At 41.7% G+C, this 21,978-nt stretch overlaps 2 protein-coding genes across 3 annotated transcripts; both read left to right on the top strand.

The window, feature by feature from the left end:
• The first annotated feature begins 6,161 nt into the window (after positions 1-6,161).
• LOC103438482 (putative disease resistance RPP13-like protein 1) lies at positions 6,162-21,596 on the top strand. 2 transcript variants are annotated; one of them, XM_070824398.1, is made up of 7 exons: positions 6,162-10,009; positions 18,880-18,994; positions 19,190-19,322; positions 20,506-20,692; positions 20,813-21,006; positions 21,114-21,201; positions 21,293-21,596. In XM_070824398.1, exon 1 carries the CDS (start codon positions 6,257-6,259, stop codon positions 8,036-8,038), a length of 1,782 nt encoding a protein of 593 aa, XP_070680499.1. In that variant the 5' UTR covers positions 6,162-6,256; the 3' UTR covers positions 8,039-10,009; positions 18,880-18,994; positions 19,190-19,322; positions 20,506-20,692; positions 20,813-21,006; positions 21,114-21,201; positions 21,293-21,596. The 2 variants fall into 2 exon arrangements, with proteins under 2 accessions (XP_070680499.1, XP_070680498.1); XM_070824397.1 differs by having other exon boundaries at positions 20,506-21,006.
• On the top strand, positions 8,300-9,994 carry LOC114825743 (putative disease resistance protein At3g14460). Its single transcript, XM_029104767.1, has one exon. It carries the CDS (start codon positions 8,300-8,302, stop codon positions 9,992-9,994), a length of 1,695 nt encoding a protein of 564 aa, XP_028960600.1.
• Positions 21,597-21,978: the final 382 nt, after the last annotated feature.

Below are 21,978 nucleotides of genomic sequence, written 5' to 3'. Positions count from 1 at the left end.
ACGAACTCCAGGAGTACTAGAAGAACGAAAACCAGGATTGTTGGACCTTTGGAAACCAGAATTAGAATGAGAGCCCCTATTATTGTTGCCCTGATAGTTTCGATTGCCTCTGTTGTTGTGAAAGCGATTATTGTTCCGTCCACGATTAGAGTTATAGCGAGAAGAATTCTGCATAGGTTAATGTTGAGCGGCATAAGCTTGAGAAGAATATGGTGTAGGAATGAGAGGTGGTTGATTCTGAGCAGCATAAGCATGAACCGGTTCAGCCGCAACTAATTTCTTACGACGAGCCATTGACAATTCTTTAGTAAGAAGAAGACCATGCAGTTCATCCAAAGTAGTATATGAGAGGCAAAGTGTAATAGAATCAACAAATGAGTCAAATTCCTCTGGTAAACCATGCAATGTAGCAGTAATTAAGTCACGATCGGACACAGATGCACCAGCAGCTGTTAAAGAATCAGAAATTGCTTTAATTTGCTGGAGATACTCAGAGATCGATTGAGAGCCTTTCTGAAGAGATTGAAGGCGAGAGCGAAGCTGATGAATATGAGCATCGGAGATGCCACCAAACCTCTGTTCCAATTTGAGCCATAAATCACGAGAAGAAGAAACTCCAACTGTGAAAGGAATAATCTCCTCCGAGAGTGTAGAGTTCAACCAAATCAAGAGATTTTGATCTTTTTCGTACCACTGTTCAAACGCAGGATTGACTGAGCGATCAGACAAGAGAGGAGAGGGACAAGGTTCAGAACCATCAATAACACCGAGAAGCTTGTAGCGACGAAGAATTGGGGCAAAGAGTGCTCGCCATGGAAGATAATTCGAACTCTTAAGCTTGATCGGAACCATATTGCCAATGTTCTGAATCGTGAGATAGGTATAGCTTTGCACCAAATTAGGGTTTGGAGAAGAGGAATTTGGGAGAGAAGATGACGAATCAGACGACATGGTGGAAGATACAGGCAAGATTCAACCAAATAACCACACAAATGACAGAGGAGAAGCACCAAAGATCGGATCGAACCAGAGACCGTAGCTGAGAAGCCGTGAGATCAGAGATCAGAACGAACCAGAGATCGGAGCGGAGAAGCCAAGAGATCTGAGATCTGAGCAGAAAAACCGTGAGACTGTGAGATCAGATCAAACCAGAGATCAGATCGAAGATGCCGAGAGGATCGAAGAGTCACCAAGCAGGAAGGCGATGACGAGAGGGATCGACGATTCACCAAGGCAGTGAGGCGGTGGCGATTGATACCATATTGAGTCTCATCTTCCAGAGAGTACAGAGATAAAAAATATCTTCTTCTTATTTCACTTTCTTACTCAACAATACATTTACATCAGTATATATAGATACAATTCTATTGACATAATTGACCTCAACATTCAGAAACTAATTACACATTCACCCTTGTCTAACTGACTCCAACTATACAATTACTACTAGAGTCTTTAGTAACTTGGAGTACCTTCAAGACCAAGTTTTCCAATTTCCTCAAAGGCCCTTATTTCCAAAACGCCGTTTGAGATCTTTTCCGGGAAGGCATATTCAGCGCAGACAGCAATAAGTGGCAGCGCCAAAGGAAGACGGCTGGCTTTGAGTTCCACTCAGCCAAGTTCCAGAAAATGATAGTGGATTCATTGTTTGAGCTGGATCACACTCGGCTGTTACCTGTTTTAGAGGACTCCATCAAATAGTTGGCCCCAATCGACCTCCAAGACGTTCTTATAAGGTTGACTTTTGACAACGTTTGCATGATCACATTTGGGGTCGATCCTGGTTGCTTGCAACTAGGTTTACCCAAAATACCATTTGCTCAAGCTTTTGAGGAGGCGACCGAAGGAACGTTGATACGCTTTTGTGGCCCCATGTGCGTGTGGAAGGCCATGATGTACTTCAAATTGGGCGCAGAGAGGAAGCTTCAGATGTCCATAATATCGGAGAGGATGAATTCGCAGACAATGTCATCCGGTCATTAAATAAAGAGAGCCAATGCCAAGCTTTTCTAAGGCCAAGTCATCTTGGTCGGTATTCAGTTATTGGAGTCAACGTTAATTTTTTTGAAGGCTCAATTGTTCTGTCAATATCCTTAATGGAGCTAGTGCAACTTTTTGAAAGTCCAACTTAAAGAAGCAGATTCGAGCCCAATAATTCAGGCTCAACTTGTGTTGAAAAAATAGTTTGTTGTGATACCATGATGAACCTTTTTAGGCTTTGCATGTTCTACCACCAACATCGCCAATATTGTCCCAACTATTAGGGATGGAATCTCCAATATATAAGTTGTATATTATTTTGCCATATATGTCCGATGTGAGATTTTATTGTCCAACATTTAGTACCAATAATCTAGTGTGGTATTCTTCTTCATTAGTAATTGAGATGTCTTAGATTCTATTCTCATAAATGACAAGTTCAATATTAATTACTAACATAAAATAAAATGAAATTTAACTTGCAAGGTTCTTTTCTTGTTCATGAGAAAAAAAAATTAAAATATTATAAGTGTAGCAACTAGCCGTGCAAGTTGGAATGGTGTTTCTGATTCTAACGGTAATAGTAAAGTTTTTGAATCCGAACTCAAAAATTTCGAATTCGAATAGTTTTTGAAAAATTGTTATGAAAATTGAAATGCATTTAGAGAATCCAAAAATTCTGATAATATTTTTTTTGAAATATTTTAATTTTTTTTATAGTTATTTACTAAAATTATGTATTTTGTAATCAACATAGTATTTTATTGTTAGTTTTGGATACCTTAGGTTCATTGTAACAATTTAAACATATATATATATATATATATATATATATTAAATAGGATAAGCACACTAGTGTACCAAAATTATTATTTCTTTAAACAAATGATATTATTTACACTAATGGAATGAGGTGGGCTTGGGCTTATACTCTCAATAGACTAGCAATAATGTAAGATCTCACATCGCCCAGGGGAGTGATCCTTATATGTATATTCTCATCCCTACTTAGCACAAGGCTTTTTGGGAGCTCACTGGCTTCGGGTTCCATCGGAACTCTGAAGTTAAGCGAGTAGCGAGCGAGAGAAATCCCATAATGGGTGATCCACCGGGAAGTTCTCGTATGAGTTCCCAGAAACAAAACCGTGAGGGTGTGATCGAGGCTCAAAGCGGACAATATCGTGCTACGGTGGTGGAGCGGGTCCGGGATGTGGTGGACCCCGGGTTGGGATGTGACAAATTGGTATCAAAGTCAATCTATGGTCGAAAGTGTCCCGACGAGGACATCGGGCCCCTAAGGAGGGTGGATTGTAACATCTCACATTGCCCAGGGGAGTGATCCTTATATGTATATTCTCATCCATACCTAGCACGAGGCATTTTGAAAGCTTACTGGCTTCGAGTTCAACGGAACTGTGACAGCCTGTCCCTGATTTTAAGAGTTTTAAAGTTTTAATAAAGGATTTTACAAAAATGCCCTTTGAGGCACGCACATTATTCAAGGTTAATCATTGTGTCGTGTCATCTAAGATTTGTTTTCTTGACATATCCTCGTAGTACTTGTCGCTACAGACACGTGGGTGCAAACGGTTCGTGATTTGGAGTTACGGTTAAAGTTTTACGGAACTCTAACCTGAGGAGTACTTTTACTTGGTTAATATATATACATATATATATATATATGTGTGTTATTAATTTTTTTTAGTTGTTATTATTAGAAATGGGAAAAGAAAGAGGAAGGCATCGGGGAAGAAGAAAGGAAAAATGAGATTGGGCAAAACTGCCCAATCTGAAAGAAGAAGAAGAGGACGAATCAGGAGAAGAGAGAAGGAGAATCTGGCCAACCAGGAAAGAGGAAAGGAGGAAAGGAGGGAGAGAGAGACGCGGGGGATCGGCCGGATCCCCTTGGCCCGTTTTTGACCCGGTCGGCACCCATACCGATTTTCGGTGATTTTCACCCGTTTTTCCGGTGAATTGCTTCAAGAAACCTCATGGGAAACACTCTAGGAGCCTTTCTCTACCCATTCCATCTCAAAATTTGAGAGATTTGGCTTTGAAAATGGAGAAAACCGCAAGGAGGGGTGCGGCGGCTTTGGCTTCAAATCACCAAATCCCGAAGCAATTTCTTCCAATTGCCACCACCCATAGCTTCCTCTTGAGGCCTATAACAAAGCCCAATCATTAGTTGGAGCATCGAAGTTGATTTGAGGACGAATTGGAACTCACCCAATTCTAGGGTCCACACGGATTTTTGGTGAAATTGAAGTGTTTCCAGGCCAAATTGGCCTTGGCCTCAAGCGTCGATCGTCATGACGCCTTGATGTGTTATGCTAGGGAGTTGTTGGGCGAACTCTAGGTGAGTGGGCAGTATTTCTGTTTATACCTATATACTATTGATATTTTTTCCCAGAAATTGAGTTTAAATGAAAATACGTTTTAAAATGTCACGCATGCATATTATGAGATATATGAATTGATAATTGATGCATATATATATATGTGAATTGTTGTTGTGGACGCACATGTGAGTATCAGGTGAGTTTTATGTTATTCATGTGAATCATTGATAATGTGAATTGTGTTGAGAGCTCATAACTTGCACCTCTGGTGTTAATGCTTATAGTATTCACCGCACCGCACGCTCACCTTGGATCCAAGTAGATGCATGTCGTATAGACCGATAGAGGGTTCCGACATGCTAGTCGTACAGACCACTAGAGGTGGTTCCGACTGGTAGGTGACCTTAGATTATATGCACATATGATTGATGAGAGAAACATTAGAGCATATTATTACATCATTCTTGTCGTACATACTATTTCAGGTAGTTCCGACTTATGTGCAAAGTAGCGTCGTACAGGTCACCGTGGTGACTCCGGTTGGATTGGATATTGAGCTATAGAATTAACCGTACAGGACTAACTGCAGGGTCTCCGGTTGATTCCTTATTTCACCTATTATATTGATGCATCCATATTCTGTTTTTGACATTATTGCATGGCATACTTTCTGGTTTTGATAAAGATTGATGATTTGAGATATTTGAAGGTATATGCTATTATGTTATTTTCTGGGAAAGTATACAGGTTTTACAGCGAGGGATTAGAAATGTTTTAAATGAAAAGTTTTCGAAAAATTTTGTTTTACTGACCCACTCAACTTTGTTTTGCGCCCCTCCAGGTTCAAGTTAGCAGAGCTTTGGTGGCCACGAGGAATCCAACGGTGTTCTGACATAATTCACAAAAGTAGGATTCACCCTCGGGTGTTACATCTTAGTAATTGTATCTTTAAAGCTTCCGAACTGTGTAAATGGTTACATCACACTCACGTGACCGCCAGCATGCCCTCCTTCGGGACGGGATGTGTTAGAACTCCGAAGTAAAGCGAGTTCGAGTAAGAGCAATTTCATGATGAGTGATACATTGGGAAGTTCTCGTCTGAGTTCCCAGAAACAAAACCGTGAGGGCGTGGTCGAGGCCCAAAGCGGATAATATCATGCTACGGCGAAGTCGAGCCCGGAATATGATGGGGACCCGGACCAGGATGTGACAAATAACGTGTCTAAATTCGCCTTTAGTAAAAATACCACTATGCCGTGGTAAAAATTGATAGTACCAAAAAGTTAATTGAATTGACATGTAAGTATATTATTAAAAAATAATAAATTGTATGTACCAAAACAGTTCGAGAGTATTAAAAAACTCATAAAATTTATGAATTTTCAAACTATATTTTAAAAGGAAAACTAATGAAAAATGTTTGAAAATTTTGAGTTTTAATGATAATGATAAAATAAAGGGTAAAATGAATAGTACCATGATTGACTTTTTAGTGTAAAAATATGATTTTTTATTAAAGTGAACATTACCGAATGCTTTTCGTTAAAGTTCCTTATTTTAAAATCTTCGAGACTATCTCGGTTCAGAAAATTCTTAAAATTTTCAATTTAAAAAATTGCGATTCGATTTGAATTAATTTCGAAATATCAAAATAAAAGTTAAAAATATTCCTACCCAAAGTTCCCGTTCAAAAAAAAAGGGCACGACCCAAAGGTCAAGAGCATGCTTACTAGAAAATGTAATCAAGGGACGAGCGGCGAAATAATCGGGGGACACGTGGCCCCGCCGCCCAGCGCTTTCACCCCGCCGAGTCAAGTCAACATTTGAAAAACAAAAAGCTTTGCAACCGCGCTGAGTTACTCTTCATTCTCTGAGAAATTCGGAGTCCATTTTCTTCTCAATCTTTCAACTTCCCATCCATCGGAAGATTGAAATCCATGGCGATGGAAGTTGTGGGCGGCGCTCTTCTCTCTTTTTTTCTCTCCGTCTTGTTTGATAGGCTGGCCTCCCGTCCCGTCGTCGACTTCATCCGCGGACAGAAGATCACCAGCGGACTGCTCAAGAAGTTGAGGATTAAGCTGCTTTCAGTTAATTCTGTGCTCGATGACGCGGAGGAGAAGCAATTCAACAACCCAGCTGTGAGGGAGTGGCTCGACGAACTTAAAGATGCTCTGTATGCTGCAGACGACCTGCTGGATGTGATCAAGACTGAAGCTCTGCGGCGAAAGCTCGAAGGCGATGAATCCGAAAGCAGCAGCAGCAGAAAAAGTCAGGTACCCATCTCCAGTTCCACTTGGATTGATGAATTTGACAAAACAATGGAACCCAAGATTGTAGAAATGCTTGAGAGGTTAGAATTTATTGTAAATGAGAAAGATGTGCTTGGTTTGAACGAGGGTGTTCCGAATCGGCGACCACAATCAAGATTATCTGCCACCTCTTTGGTGGAAGAGGACGGTGTGTACGGTAGGGATGAGGACAAGGAGACCACTGTGAAGCTATTGCTATCTGATGATGCGAATGGCAATAAGTTGAGTGTGATTCCGGTTGTGGGAATGGGTGGCATCGGAAAGACCACCCTTGCGCAGCTCGTATACAACGATGCTAGAGTGAAGCAACATTTTGACTTGCAAGCATGGGTTTATGTTTCAGAAGAATTTGATGTTGTTAGAATAACCCAAATCATTTATGGTTCAGTCATTTCACAAACTTGTAGTATTACGGACTTGAATCTACTTCAAGTTAAACTCAAGGAGGCTTTGACGGGAAAGAAATGTTTCTTTGTTCATGATGATGTATGGAACGAGAATTATATTCACTGGGATGCATTGCGGTGTTCTTTTGAGTCTGTCGCACACGGAAGTAAGATCATTGTGACTACACGTAACCAACGTGTTGCATCAATGATGGGTACTGTCACAACTTACCATCTAAACCACATATCTGACGAAGATTGCGGGTTGTTATTTTCCAAGCATGCCTTCGGCAGGATAAACTCAGCTGTGCATCCAACTCTAGAAGAAATCAGTAGCGGAATAATTAAGAAGTGTAAAGGTCTTCCTTTAGCTGCAAAGTCTCTTGGGGGTTTGTTGCGCTGTAAACAAAGTTACGAGGAGTGGGATGAAATATTGAAGAGTGAAATATGGGACTTGCAAGATGAGTATACCATTCTTCCAGCTTTGAGATTAAGTTATCATCATCTTCCTTCTCATCTAAAACGATGTTTTTCCTATTGTTCGATTTTCCCCAAAGGATACAAATTTGGAAAATCAGAATTAGTTTTGTTGTGGATGGCTGAAGGTTTTTTGTCACCCCAAAGAAAGAAAATGATGGAAGACGTTGGAGTGGAGTACTTTGATGATTTAATATCGAGGTCATTTTTTCAGCATTCAGGTGATGACCAATCACTTTTTACCATGCACGACCTTATCAACGATTTAGCAAAGTTTGTATCAAGAGAATTTTGTTTTAGGTTGGATGATAGCGACTCATTCAATAATGTTTCAAGCAAGACTCGTCATTTCTCATACACTCAGAATAGCCCCTTTCTCGAAGGACTTGGTGTAGGTGTTCATGCGACTGCAAAGGAGGAGATTTCTGGTTTTGATAAATTTGAAGCTTTATGCGAAGCCAAGTATTTGCGCACCTTCCTAGCAATAAAACCTGGACCATTATGGAATATTTTCAGTTTCAACAAGGTACCTCATGATCTCTTATGAACACTGTATTGTTTGAGAGTGCTCTCTTTATCTCATTGTAACAACAAGGAGTTGCCTTATTGGATTGGCAATTTGAAACACCTAAGGTATATAGACTTGTCATACAGTAGATTTGAAAAGTTACCTGAAACGATATGTACTTTGCATAATCTACAAACGTTGCTCTTGTTCAATTGTTATGAACTTGCTCAGTTGCCGATCAACTTGGGGAGACTCATCAACTTGCGCCATCTTGATGTTAGAAGCACTAATCTAAAAGAGATGCCACCACATATGGATAAGTTGAAGGATCTCCACACATTGAGTGACTTTGTTGTTGGCAAACAAACTGCACCTAGCATTGTAGTGTTGAAAGAGCTTCAGATAGTAGGTACACTTGCTATTTCAGGGCTTCATAATATAGTGAATTCTGAGGATGCTTTTGTTGCCAATATGAGAAATAAGCACCTTGACGGACTAGCTTTGACATGGGGAGCTGAGACCGATGATTCACAAAAAGATAGAGAGGTGCTTAATAATCTCCAGCCTCATACACACCTGAAAGCCCTCAGTCTTAAGTTTTATGGGGGTACAAGATTTCCGGATTGGTTAGGAGATCATTCTTTTTCTAATTTGGTTTCTCTTCAACTCGAAGATTGTAAACATTGTTGCGCCTTGCCACCACTGGGGCAGCTACCCTCCCTCGTCACGCTTTATGTTTGTGGGTTAAATGAAGTGGAGACGATAGGGCCTGAGTTTTATGGTAATGGTGTTTCTGTTGTTATGCCATTTAGATCTCTATCAGTTTTATTCTTCAAAGATATGTTGGGATGGCAAGAGTGGTCTCATTTCGGAAGTAGCCAAGAAGGTGGAGCTTTTCCTCATCTTTGTCAGCTCTATCTGACAAATTGTCCCAAGCTAACACAGAAATTACCTGAGTATCTTCCATCCTTGACTACACTTGAGATAAGGAGATGCGAGCAACTTCTGGGTTCACTTCCAAGAACTCGGGCCATTTTGGAGATTCCTTCTGTGAAAGACAACCTTTGTCTTGAAGAGAAAACTAGCGGTACTAACTCATCTCTTACTCCATTTCCTTGTGACGGTCTGGCTGATGCTTTAAGAGTTCTTAAAATAAAAAACTGTTGGAACTTATCTCCACTAAATTACTGCTATGCATTCCTTAAAACATTGAAGATAAAGAGTAGCTGTGATTCAACCACATCTATCCCGCTGGACTACTTCCCAAATGTTAAAGAGCTCAAATTATATGACTGTAGGAATCTGGAATCCCTTACTTATTCCCAGGATTCTGAAAGCCCTACAATCCTGTCCCTCAGTTCCTTGAGAATATTTAATTGCCCAAATTTTATATCTTTTCCTGATGGAGGACTGTACGCCCCCAACTTGATAGTGCTTAATATATCTGAATGTGATAAATTGAGGTCATTGCCAGAACATATGTGCACCAGTCTCTCATCTCTTCAGGCTGTAATCCTAGAGTATTGTTCTGAACTAGAGTCATTTCCTGAAGGGGGACTGCCTTCAAATTTGGATATGCTGCGTATCTTTGGATCCAAAAAACTCATTGCCAACCGCATGCACTGGGGTCTGGATAGGCTCATCTGTCTCAGATACTTGGCCTTCAGCTTTGACGAATGTGAAGACGTTGTATCATTTCCAGAGGAGGGGCTTCTGCCTACCATTTTGACTACTCTCTGCATCTTCAATAGTCCAAATCTTAAGATCCTGGACTCTAAGGGTTTTCAAAACCTCACCGCTCTTCAACATTTGTTCATTGATGGGTGTAATGAGCTTGAATGCTTGCCAGAAGGCCTTCCCACTTCTCTTTCTCATTTGGATATCAATAAATGTCCTTTGCTGACACAAAGGTGCCAGAATGAGATAGGGGAAGATTGGCCAAAGATTTCTCACATCACTCGTGTAACCGTTGATGGGCTCGATTTCATAAACTGATTGACTCTCTCTCAGGTACTTCTTGCACTAATATGATTTTTGAAGTTTATGAATGGTTCAATATTAGTAGGGAATCTGAAAAAAATTAGTTCCGGTCACTTATTCACTTTCAACTATTTATGCAATCTATAACTACCTGATGTTAATTTCTAGTGGATTTAACTTCATCTTTCAGTCCATTAATGCTATGTTCCTGTCAACTACTTCCTCATTTTTAGTTGTGAGTTGTTCCTTCGCATATTAATTTGTCACTTGTTTATGTTCCTTTACGTATCAATCCAAATTTAAAATTATTTATTTTGTTGCTTTGCTTGAAAACTCCGCCTATGTCTTACATGGCCGGTCCCAAGCCCGGATAAAGGAGGAGGGGGAGGGCGTCAGGTAGTCGACAGCCGGCACTCCATGATCACGTCGAATCCTTATGAAAATGAATCCAGAACAAAATCGCGCTAAAGCTAGGGCGTCACCCGTAAGTGGCGCGCTGTGTGGCCCGAGCACAGTGATAAGTGAGCAAGGGTCGCTGTATCTCCATCGGCACCCGGATGCAGTGTTAAATGAGCAAGGGGACCATAGAAACTTCTTTTCGAACGACTCCACTCAAAGTTGTTTGGGAGCATATGCTCCTATCAACTTTACCCGGGACACACAAAAGAAGTACTTTGATCCTATTAGACGGGGGAGGGTGAAGAAGCTAGGACAGAAGGGTAGAGTTCAAGAGAGCAAAATGCGTTTAGGAACGTGGAATATAGGAACCTTAACGGGAAAATCTATGGAAGTAGTGGAAGTTATGGTGAGGAGAAGGATAAATATTATGTGCCTACAAGAAACTAAGTGGGTTGGTAGTAAGGCAAAGGATCTAGAAAACTCAGGGTTTAAACTTTGGTATTCGGGCACAAATAGAACGAGAAACGGTGTTGGCATCATCGTGGACAAGACCTTGGTACAAGATGTTGTAGATGTCAAGAGGATAGAAGATAGAATCATGGCAATCAAGATTGTAATAGGACAAGAACTTATCAATGTGATTAGTGCGTACGCACCTCAAGTAGGGTTGGATACGAGTTCGAAGGAGAAATTTTGGGAAGATCTTGGAGACTTGGTGCAAGGAATTGCTCAGACGGAGAAGTTATTTATAGGAGGAGATTTAAATGGACACGTGGGCAGGGAGACAGGCAACTATGGAGGTTTTCATGGTGGCCATGGTTTTGGGGAGAGAAACGAGGATGGGGAAGCTATCTTGGATTTTGCAATGGCATATGATCTCTTCTTAGCCAACACCTTCTTTAAGAAGAGAGAAGAACATGTGATCACCTACAAGAGTGGGTCGTCAAAAACACAAATAGATTTTCTTCTAATGAGGAAAGGGGATCGTATAACTTGTAAGGATTGCAAAGTTATACCAGGAGAGAGCGTGGCTAATCAACATCGCTTGTTGGTGATGGATGTACATATCAAAAGAGTAAGACAAAAGAACAAGACTTGGAAGTGCCCAAGGACTAGATGGTGGAATCTAAAAGAAGAAAAACAAGCCATTTTCAAAGAGAAGGTAATCACCCAATGTGTGTGGGATAGAGAGGGGGAAGCTAGCCAAATGTGGGATTCCATGGCTAGTTGTATCCGAAAAGTAGCAAAAGAGGTATTAGGAGAGTCCAAGGGCTTTGCCCCACACCAAAAGGAATCTTGGTGGTGGAATGAGGAGGTACAAACAAAGGTGAAGGCTAAGAAGGAATGTTGTAAAGCCTTATACAAGGAGAGGACCGATGAAAATGGTGAAAGGTATAGAAAAGCGAAGCAAGAGGCGAAGAAAGCTGTCAGAGAAGCTAAGTTAGCGGCTTACGACGATATGTATAAACGACTAGATACCAAAGAAGGAGAGTTGGATATCTATAAACTATCTAGAGCAAGGGAAAAGAAGACAAGGGACCTAAACCAAGTGAGGTGCATCAAGGATGAGGATGGAAAGGTTCTTGCTACAGAGAACGCGGTTAAAGACAGATGGAGAGGTTATTTTCATAATCTTTTCAATGAAGGACATGAAATGAGTGCTTCTTTAGGGGAGTTGAGTAACTCAGAAGAGTGTAGAAACTACTCTTTTTATTGTCGAATCCGGAAGGAAGAAGTGGTTGTAGCTTTGAAGAAGATGAAGCATAAAAAAGCAATAGGCCCAGACGATATACCAATCGAAGTGTGGAAACTTTTGGGAGAGACAGGTATAACATGGCTCACTGACCTTTTCAATAGGATTTTGAAAACGAAGAAGATGCCAAATGAGTGGCGAACGAGCACTTTGGTGCCTATCTACAAGAATAAGGGCGACGTACAAAATTGCATGAACTATAGGGGTATTAAGCTAATGAGTCATACAATGAAGCTCTGGGAGAGAGTCATTGAGCATAGATTGAGGCAAGAGACACGGGTTTCGGACAACCAATTCGGGTTCATGTCAGGGCGCTCAACCATGGAGGCAATCTATCTCTTACGAAGATTGATGGAAAGATATAGAGATGGGAAAAAGGATTTACACATGGTCTTTATAGATTTGGAAAAAGCGTATGATAGGGTCCCAAGAGACATTCTTTGGAGGATTTTAGAGAAGAAAGGAGTACGAGTAGCATATATCCAAGCTATAAAGGATATGTATGAAGGAGCAAAGACTGCCGTAAGAACTCATGAAGGACAAACCGAAAGCTTTCCCATAACTGTAGGATTACATCAAGGCTCATCCTTAAGTCCTTACCTTTTTGCGTTGGTAATGGATGAGTTAACAGGACATATTCAAGATGATATTCCTTGGTGTATGCTTTTCGCAGACGATATAGTGTTGATAGATGAAACTCAGGAAGGGGTAAATGCAAAGCTTAACCTTTGGAGAGAAGTCTTGGAATCTAAAGGTCTTCGCCTAAGCCGATCAAAGACAGAATATATGGAGTGCAAGTTCAGTGCAAATGGAGGCCAAAACGAGTTAGGGGTGAGGATCGGAGATCAAGAAATACCAAAGAGCGACCGTTTTCGTTACCTAGGATCTATCTTGCAAAAGAACGGAGAATTAGATGGAGATCTCAACCATAGAATACAAGCTGGATGGATGAAGTGGAAGAGTGCATCCGGCGTGTTGTGTGACCGTCGTATGCCACTGAAGCTCAAGGGAAAATTTTATAGGACGGCAATAAGGCCGGCGATGCTGTATGGCACAGAATGTTGGGCGGTGAAACATCAACACGTACACAAAATGGGTGTAGCGGAGATGAGGATGCTTCGTTGGATGTGTGGGCACACGAGAAAGGATAAAATTAGGAATGAGGATATCCGGGGTAAAGTAGGAGTAGCCAAAATTGAAGGAAAGATGAGAGAAAATCGGTTACGGTGGTTTGGACATGTGCAAAGAAGGCCTACTGACGCTCCGATTAGAAGATGCGACTATGGGACAGAGGTTCAGGGCCGAAGGGGTAGAGGAAGACCTAGGAAAACTTTGGAAGAGACTCTAAGAAAAGACTTAGAGTACTTGGATCTAACGAAGGACATGACACAGGATCGAGCACAATGGCGTTCTAAGATTCATATAGCCGATCCCATTCAGTGACTTGGATTTTCCAAGTCTCCAACCGAGAAGTTTTCCTCACTCGGGAAATTAAGGGAACACTACCCCAACCTACATGCTCCACTCAGAAAGCTTCAACATACAAGCTTCAACAAAAGAAAATTCAAAGAACTTAGCGAAGAAGGCTTTGGTGTATTTAACACAATACGTTGAAATGAAGGAAAGCTTATTTATTGATATCCCCGATAAGCTACAAATATGTACATATACATGAGTCAAAATAAACACACAAGAGGGAGCCTTCACAAAGGTTGCTTAGGAGAAGTCTCAGCAGTCGGTAGAGCCCCAGAAAGAGAAGGCACCGGAGGGGGATCATTTGGAGCCTCAGTACTGGACAGAACCCTAGAAGGAGGAGGCATCAGAGGTTGATCATTTGGAGCTTCATCACGCGGTACAGCCCCAGAAGACGAAGGCAATAAATGCCTTTGGAACAAACCCACAAATCTCTGATGATCAAGTAAAACCTGACCATCAGTTTCCTTCATCTGGTCAAGCTTCCTCTTCATGTTTGTAGCATAGTCATGTGCGAGCCGGTGCAACTGTTTATTCTCATGCTTGAGCCCTCTAATCTCCTGTTTGAGACTCATCACTTCAGCCGCCAATGATTCAACTTGGCGGGTTCGAGCAAATAGGCGTTGGGCCATATTAGACACAGAACCTGCACACTGAACACTGAGAGCCAGCGAATCCTTAACAGCTAACTCATCAGACCGTTTGGAAAGTAGTCTGTTATCTTTGGGAGTGAGAAGGTTCCTGGCCACCACCGCAGCGGTCATATCATTCTTCATCACGGAATCCCCAACGGTAAGAGGACCAGTAGGGGAGACGAAGGATGGGCGCCATATGTTGTCTGGAGAAGGCGGGGCTGCCTCTTCAACAAGGTTCAAGTCAAAACGACGGTCGGAGGGGCCAGACATTTTCAAAGGTGTTGAAGAGAGAAGAGGTCGGACAAATCAAGATCTTAGAAGTGCAAGAATGAAGCTTCTACTGGTGGAGATTCAAGTGTGCTTTGGAACTTAATGCCAGCCCCTATAAAAATCTGCACTCGACGGAGCTTCAGAAATCGAAGAGGCGCCTGCTCAGAAATCGAAGAGGCGTTTGCTTTCTCAAAAGCTGGGCTGCTTAGCGATCACGAGGGTTGATCTCAGAAATCGAAGAGGCGTTTGCTTTCTCAAAAGTTGGGCTGCTCAAAGACCACGAAGGCCGATCTCAGAAATCGAAGAGGCGCTCGCTTTCTCAAAAGCTGGGCTCCCCAGAGACCACGAGGGCCGATCTCAGAAATCGAAAAGGCACCTACTTTTCCAGCCTTGTCAGCACCTGTCACACGCACACTCAGCTTTGCGGAAATTATGGGCATTCTGTCAAAGACTTCTGGGGAAGTAGAAAACACATGAATCTTACTGTTCAATCACCCACTTCCCACACACAACAATAGCTCATGGGTACCACAGATAACTTTGCCAAAGTTCTCTGCCAAAGTTGAGCACGTGAAGCTTGCAGCTCCCACTACATCGCTCTGACCAAGAAGGGTAAAAGAATAGCAAAGAAACAGCACTAACAAAGTTTAGACCCATAAATTTTGAAGTTCTAGCTACCATATTATTACCCACAAGGGTAAAGGAACAGTACCACTGCTGGATAATTGGAAAGTCCCTGTGTGTCAACCTCTGTGCTTCGTGGCAAGGTAGACTAGCAAACATGCCCAACCTTTACTCACATTCGAGAAAACACTCCCAATAAGATTGCTTGCTCCAAAATCGAAGAGGCACCGTCCTCCGAATCTCGAGAGCCAGACTCCCAACATGACTACTTTCTTAAAAATCGAAGAGAGGGTAAAGGAACAGTACCATTGCTGGATAATTGGAAAGTCCCTGTGTGTCAACCTCTGTGCTTCGTGGCAAGGTAGACTAGCAAACATGTCCAACCTTTACTCACATTCGAGAAAACACTCCCAACAAGATTGCTTGCTCCAAAATCGAAGAGGCACCGCCCTCCGAATCTCGAGAGCCAGACTCCCAACATGATTACTTTCTCAAAAATCGAAGAGACACTGCTCCCCGAATCTCGAGAGCCAGACCCCCAGCATGATTGCTTTCTCAAAAATCGATGAGGCATCGTTCTCCGAATCAATTGAAGAGGCGCTCGCTTTCTCAAAAGCTGGGCTGCTCAGAGACCACGAGGGCCGATCTCAGAAATCGAAGAGGCACCTACTTTTCTAGCCTTGTCAGCACCTGTCACACACACACTCAGCTTTGCAGAAATTATGGGCATTCTGTCAAAGACTTCTGGTGAAGTAGAAAGCACATGAATCTTACTGTTCAATCACCCACTTCCCACACGCAACAATAGCTCATGGGTACCACAAATAACTTTGCCAAAGTTCTCTGCCAAAGTTGAGCACGTGAAGCTTGCAGCTCCCACTACATCGCTCTGACCAAAAAAGGTAAAAGAATAGCAAAGAAACATCACTAACAAAAGTTTAGACACATAAATTTTGAAGGTCTAGCTACCATATTATTACCCACAAGGGTAAAGGAACAGTACCATTGCTGGATAATTGGAAAGTCCCTGTGTGTCAACCTCTGTGCTTCGTGGCAAGGTAGACTAGCAAACATGCCCAACCTTTACTCACATTCGAGAAAACACTCCCAACAAGATTGCTTGCTCCAAAATCGAAGAGGCACCGTCCTCCGAATCTCGAGAGCCAGACTCCCAACATGACTACTTTCTCAAAATCGAAGAGAGGGTAAAGGAACAGTACCATTGCTGGATAATTGGAAAGTCCCTGTGTGTCAACCTTTGTGCTTCGTGGCAAGGTAGACTAGCAAACATGCCCAACCTTTACTCACATTCGAGACAACACTCCCAACAAGATTGCTTGCTCCAAAATCGAAGAGGCACCGCCCTCCGAATCTCGAGAGCCAGACTCCCAACATGATTACTTCCTCAAAAATCGAAGAGACACTGCTCTCCGAATCTCGAGAGTCAGACCCCCAGCATGATTGCTTTCTCAAAAATCGAAGAGGCATCGTTCTCCGAATCTCGAGAGCCAGATACCACAGACCACTTTTTCAAAGTGCTCTGACAGAGTTAAAACATGTGAAACTGGCAGCTCCCACTACCGTGCTATGACCAAGCAGGGTAAAGGAATAGCATTACTACTTGTTAGGGAGACTCCTATATATGTCGACCTCCATCCCCAACGGACAGGCAGACCTGCAAAAATGCTTAACCCTTCATCATACCTGAGAGGGCACTCCCAACGAAGCCTTTCGAAATATTCAGCTTTCTTTCCCCCCGATAATACCTCTGCAAACAAGCTATACTAGAGCAAGAATATCTCATATCATCAGGGTTAAAAGCAAGAGTATCCCATATCATGCTTTTTCCCTGTCTTTTCTTTTGGCCTTGTTTTTACCTGCAAGACAAGGAGAAAGAGAGCAATCAGTCAGCACTTGGAATCAAGCTTCCAGCCAGGAATTGACTGCCTGGAACCCCTTACCTGATTACTTACCTGGCATTGCTCTCGAGTACTCATCTTCAACATCTTATGTTTCCAGGGAAGATTCCGCATCTGCTTGAGGAACAGATAGGGCAAGTGCGAAGGATACAAGGAAGCATGTGGAGACAAGCGTAACAGCACACGTGCCGATACATCCATTACTCTGTCAAAAGCAAAAGTATCCCATATCAGCAGGGTGGAACGTACTCTAGATTTGATGGACTTGTTTTGACCCTCAAATTCTTCAGTCGGCCTTATACTCTGGAGGAAACCAGAAAACCCTCCAGCTCAGTTCAAGAATACGCCTGTGGAAAGTTACTTCTTCAAAAGCAAAAGTATCTCATATCATCTCTTCTCATTTTTCTTCTCTTTATCCTTCATGCTGCTGCAAGATGGGGAGAAGGTGAACAATCAGTCGGAGCTCTGATTGCTTACCTTGTCTGTCACCTCTTTCAGCAGACCCCTAGCTCGGCGACTTGGGGGACTCCTACTACATGGTTTGTATCGCGCTTGACCAAGCCTGAAACTACAAGTAAGCTTCAAGTGAAATTGATACATTACCTTGTGCATCTCCACCAGTTAAAGATACCACCCCTGGATGGAGGAAGAGTACTTCCAGAGAAGATGCCACATCTACCTATGAGACAGATAAGGCAAGTCAAGACGACACCACACTCCGATACTTAGAAGTTTCGTGATTACGAGATCATTCTCCCACAATATTTCCTAATGTCATTTGTACTAAATCATTCACTTGTACTCACTAAAGGAGAGCTTGAACCTATGTACTTGTGTAAACCCTTCACAACTAATGAGAACTCTTCTATTCCGTGGACGTAGCCAATCTGGGTGAACCACGTACATATTGGTTTGCTTTCCTATCTCTATCCATTTATATACTTATCCACACTAATGACCGGAGCAATCTAGCGAAGATCACAAAAAGCGACCGTTTTCGCTACCTAGGATCTATCTTGCAAGAGAACGGAGAATTAGATGGAGATCTCAACCATAGAATACGAGCTGGATGGAAAGAGTGCATCCGGCGTGTTGTGTGACCGTCGTAGGCCACTGAAGCTCAAGGGAAAATTTTATAGGACGGCAATAAGGCCAGCGATGTTGTATGGCACAGAATGTTGGGTGGTGAATTATCAACACGTACCCAAAATGGGTGTAGCGGAGATGAGGATGCTTCGTGGGATGTGTGGGCACACGAGAAAGGATAAGATTGGGAATGAGGATATCCGAGGTAAAGTAGGAGTAGCCGAAATTGTAGGAAAGATGAGAGAAAATCGGCTCCGGTGATTTGGACATGTGCAAAGAAGGCCGACTGACGCTCCGGTTCGAAGATGTTACTACGGGACAGAGGTTCAGGGCCGAAGGGGTAGAGGAAGACCTAGGAAAACTTTGGAAGAGACTCTAAGAAAAGACTTAGAGTACTTGGATCTAACGGAGGACATGACACAAAACCGAGCGTAATGGCGTTCTAGGATTCATATAGCCGACCCCACTTAGTGGGAAAAGGCTTTGTTGTTGTTGTTGTTGTTGTTTGTGTTGCTTTGCTTGAAATTCAATGACTATAACAGAACTGTAATCAATATACATGAAACCTACAAATTGCGTATACCAAGTTGTATAAGTTGATGGATCAATGGTAATAATTTTTCTCCTAATCTTTGGATGCACTAGCTATAACTCACCCCAGACAGGTCCAATTGGGGTTTCATTCCGAAGGTCTTTTTAATCTGTTTGTTTTCGTGTTTGTGCCACCTTTATAATTGATAGGTTCAGCTCTACCAAGTCCAGCCAAGGACTTCGGCTGGCATGATCCAGAATTCATTCATACAGTAGTAATGAGAGGGCTTAATCCTTCATCTAGTTTCTCTTACCGATACGGAAGGTATGAATCGTTATGATGTAGTTTTAACCTTATAACTAATATTTGGTAAAAGAAAAAGAAGAAACAATGTTCAAAATATTTGATGAAGGCGAATATGGTGTATGATGACAATGATCAATATATATACATATATATAATTTTGTTATTAACAAAAGACCCTTTCATCTTTTTTCAAATTCATGAACAAAAATGCAGCGATTCAGTTGGTTGGAGTGATCAAATCCAATTCTGAACTCCACCAGCAGGAGGATCTGATGAACTCAAATTTCTTGCATTTGGCGACATGGGAAAGGCTCCTCGTGATTCTTGGGCGATGCATTACATTCAGGTATGATGCATTAGTTTCTGCCAATTACTCAAATTTCTGGCACATGTTTGTACCTTGAAGGAAAAGTAAAGGCTACCGAGAATTTCAATCTTGTTGCATGAATATATAGCCAGGATCTCTTTCAATGATTCAAGCCGTGGCCGATGAAATAAATTCCAGGATTGTAGACTCTATCTTCCACATTGGAGACATTAGCTATGCCACAGGATTTTTAGTTGAATGGGATCTTTTCCTTCAACAAATCAGTCCAGTCGCTTCTTGAGTTTCTTACACAAGGTTCTAAAAGACGCTAGGCGCTTGTCGGGCGGCGGGCGGTGGGCCTAGCACCTAGGCGGCTAGGCGGTCGCCTAGGCGGATTTAAGTAAATCTATTATATTTCGTGTAAATAAGTGTCTGTTTATACTTAAAATATATATAATTTCATCATAAACTACAAAATAAAATGACATGTATATTATGAAGTATTTGAACATAATGAAAACATGGGGAACAAGCATGTAATGTGTGTTCATTTAACTATTCAGCAAGTCTCTTACAATTTATTGAAAAAAAATTAAAATAAAAATGAAAGTTATCTATTTTCTATCTAAGTGAGTCGCAACGTAAGCGGTGCCTAGGCGGGCTAGGCAAGTGCCTAGGCGGTCTAGGCGGGTGCCTCAGTAGGTATAGGCTCCCTTTCATAATTTTCAAACGCCTAGCCATTAATCGGGGCGGTGACCAACTGTCTAGCGCCTAGGCGGTGCTAGGCGGGGATTTTTAGAACATTGTTCTTACATGACAGCAATAGGAAACCATGAGAGGTATGCTCTTTTATTATAGTCAAACTCTCAATCTAGAGCACACATTCAAACAAACGAATAACTTTAGATTTGAGCAAGATGCTTGGCTAACATCTTGCACTTGACAAAAACTATGATTTTCTTTTTTTATAAATATATCATAACCTTTTGAATGTAAGGAGAGATGAAAAATGCTGACATAGCATTGCTCTAGGGTTTATGTGAGGAAAAAGTTTGGCCAATAACTTGATAATCAGGAGGACTTCGGGAACAATGTTGTTACAGTTTGTAACTTCAGGGTTGATTTCGCCAATTTTTAAATGTCAATGACCAAACTGTTTCCCTATGTTTTGCTTTGCTTTGTGGGATTCATAACGTATATGCATTATACGTACAATTTGCAGGGACTATATAGACACTGGATTAGTTTATATTTTACCAGATTCAGGTGGAGAATCTGGAGTTCCTTATGAGACTTACTTTCCTATGCCAACCTCAGCAAAGGAAAAGCCATGGTATTCCATAGAACAAGCAAGTGTTCACATTACGGTGACTTCAACAGAGCATGACTGGTCCACAAATTCTGAGCAGGTAAAGATGAATCAGTACTGCTCGAGAGCAAAGTAACATCCCTTCACCAGCTTGTTATTGGTCACATATTTCTAGCTAGTTAGTTCCATTCTGACGTACATTACTGTTGGAAATTTGAAGTGTAAGTTGATTTAGTCCTATTTGGTCATGACCATAACTACGAGCGAACTTGTGCGGTTTATAAGAGTGAATGCAAACGATTGCCTCAAAAAGATGAAAATGGGATCGACACATATGATCATAGCAACTGCAGTGCCCCAGTGCACGCTGTAATTGGTATGGCTGGCTTTACCTTGGACGGGTTCTCAAGTGGTGTAAGTCACTCTTTCTCTCCCTCCCTCTCTCTCTCTCTCTCTCTCTTACACGCACACACAGGATTTTTGTACCGTTCTTTACATGGAATTGGAATCTGAACAAACAGGTTAATAATTAATCCTTGGAGTTTATCCAAGATTTCTGAATTTGGTTATCTAAGAGGATATGCGACAAAGAAAGAGATGAAATTAGAGGTCAGTAAGTATGCAAGTTTGAGACTGAAACTTTGAACAAATCTCACTGTGGCAGTCTTGTATGTTCACTAAATTGCTTTCATGTTTCCAGCTTGTGAATGCAGATACAAGAAAGGTTGAAGACAGATTCCACATTACAAAATAGCAAGGTCATCTAATAGGAAGATTTACGTCCAATGTATAGATAATTTGAACAGGAGAAGAGGTGAGAAGAGGAGAGTGCCGGTCATCATGCCCGGAGAAAGTTGTTTTGAAATGTCACTTAGTATTTTCAGTACAGATTATAAGGTTAATGTATTGCGAAAAAATTACTGTAGTTTAAACATATATAGATAATGTAGATCTCTTCCTTTTTCAGAATCATTCAACAAATCAGAGTGCTTACTTTTATCAAATATTTGTTTCTTACTCTACCTGTTTTGTCCAACTTCTTTAAGAGTGAAAGTGGGAGGGTTCTGATTCTGATATATATAGTTTATAAACTTATCATCCGTTTATATTTCATTCCCCCATCACGCCCTCCTCCTAGCAATAACCTCAGCTCTCTCATGTCCTCCTCAGAGACTTATGTTGCTGCTGAAGCAATGGTTTTTCCTCCACCGTGTCCCAATGTTGGGGCTCCTTCTCGCTGTTTATGTTTTTGTAATCATAACTCGTTGAGGCAAAAAAGGTACCATGGCTTGCCCGTTTGGCCCGTGTTTGGCATGCTCCCCTGTCTCTGGCACTACTCCAAACCAACCCATATGAGTTGCTCTACGAAGTTCTTTGCCGCCAAAA

The sequence above is a fragment of the Malus domestica genome, chromosome 07, assembly GCF_042453785.1.
Source record: "Malus domestica chromosome 07, GDT2T_hap1".
Lineage (NCBI taxonomy): Eukaryota > Viridiplantae > Streptophyta > Magnoliopsida > Rosales > Rosaceae > Malus > Malus domestica.
The sequence above is the reverse complement of the archived record's forward strand: the minus strand, read 5'-3'. Positions and strand labels throughout refer to the sequence as shown.

Bases quoted from the DNA above. Each gene is read 5' to 3' on its own strand.
- LOC114825743 (XM_029104767.1), top strand. From the start codon at position 8,300: ATGCCACCACATATGGATAAGTTGAAGGATCTCCACACATTGAGTGAC.
- LOC103438482 (XM_070824398.1), top strand. From the start codon at position 6,257: ATGGCGATGGAAGTTGTGGGCGGCGCTCTTCTCTCTTTTTTTCTCTCC.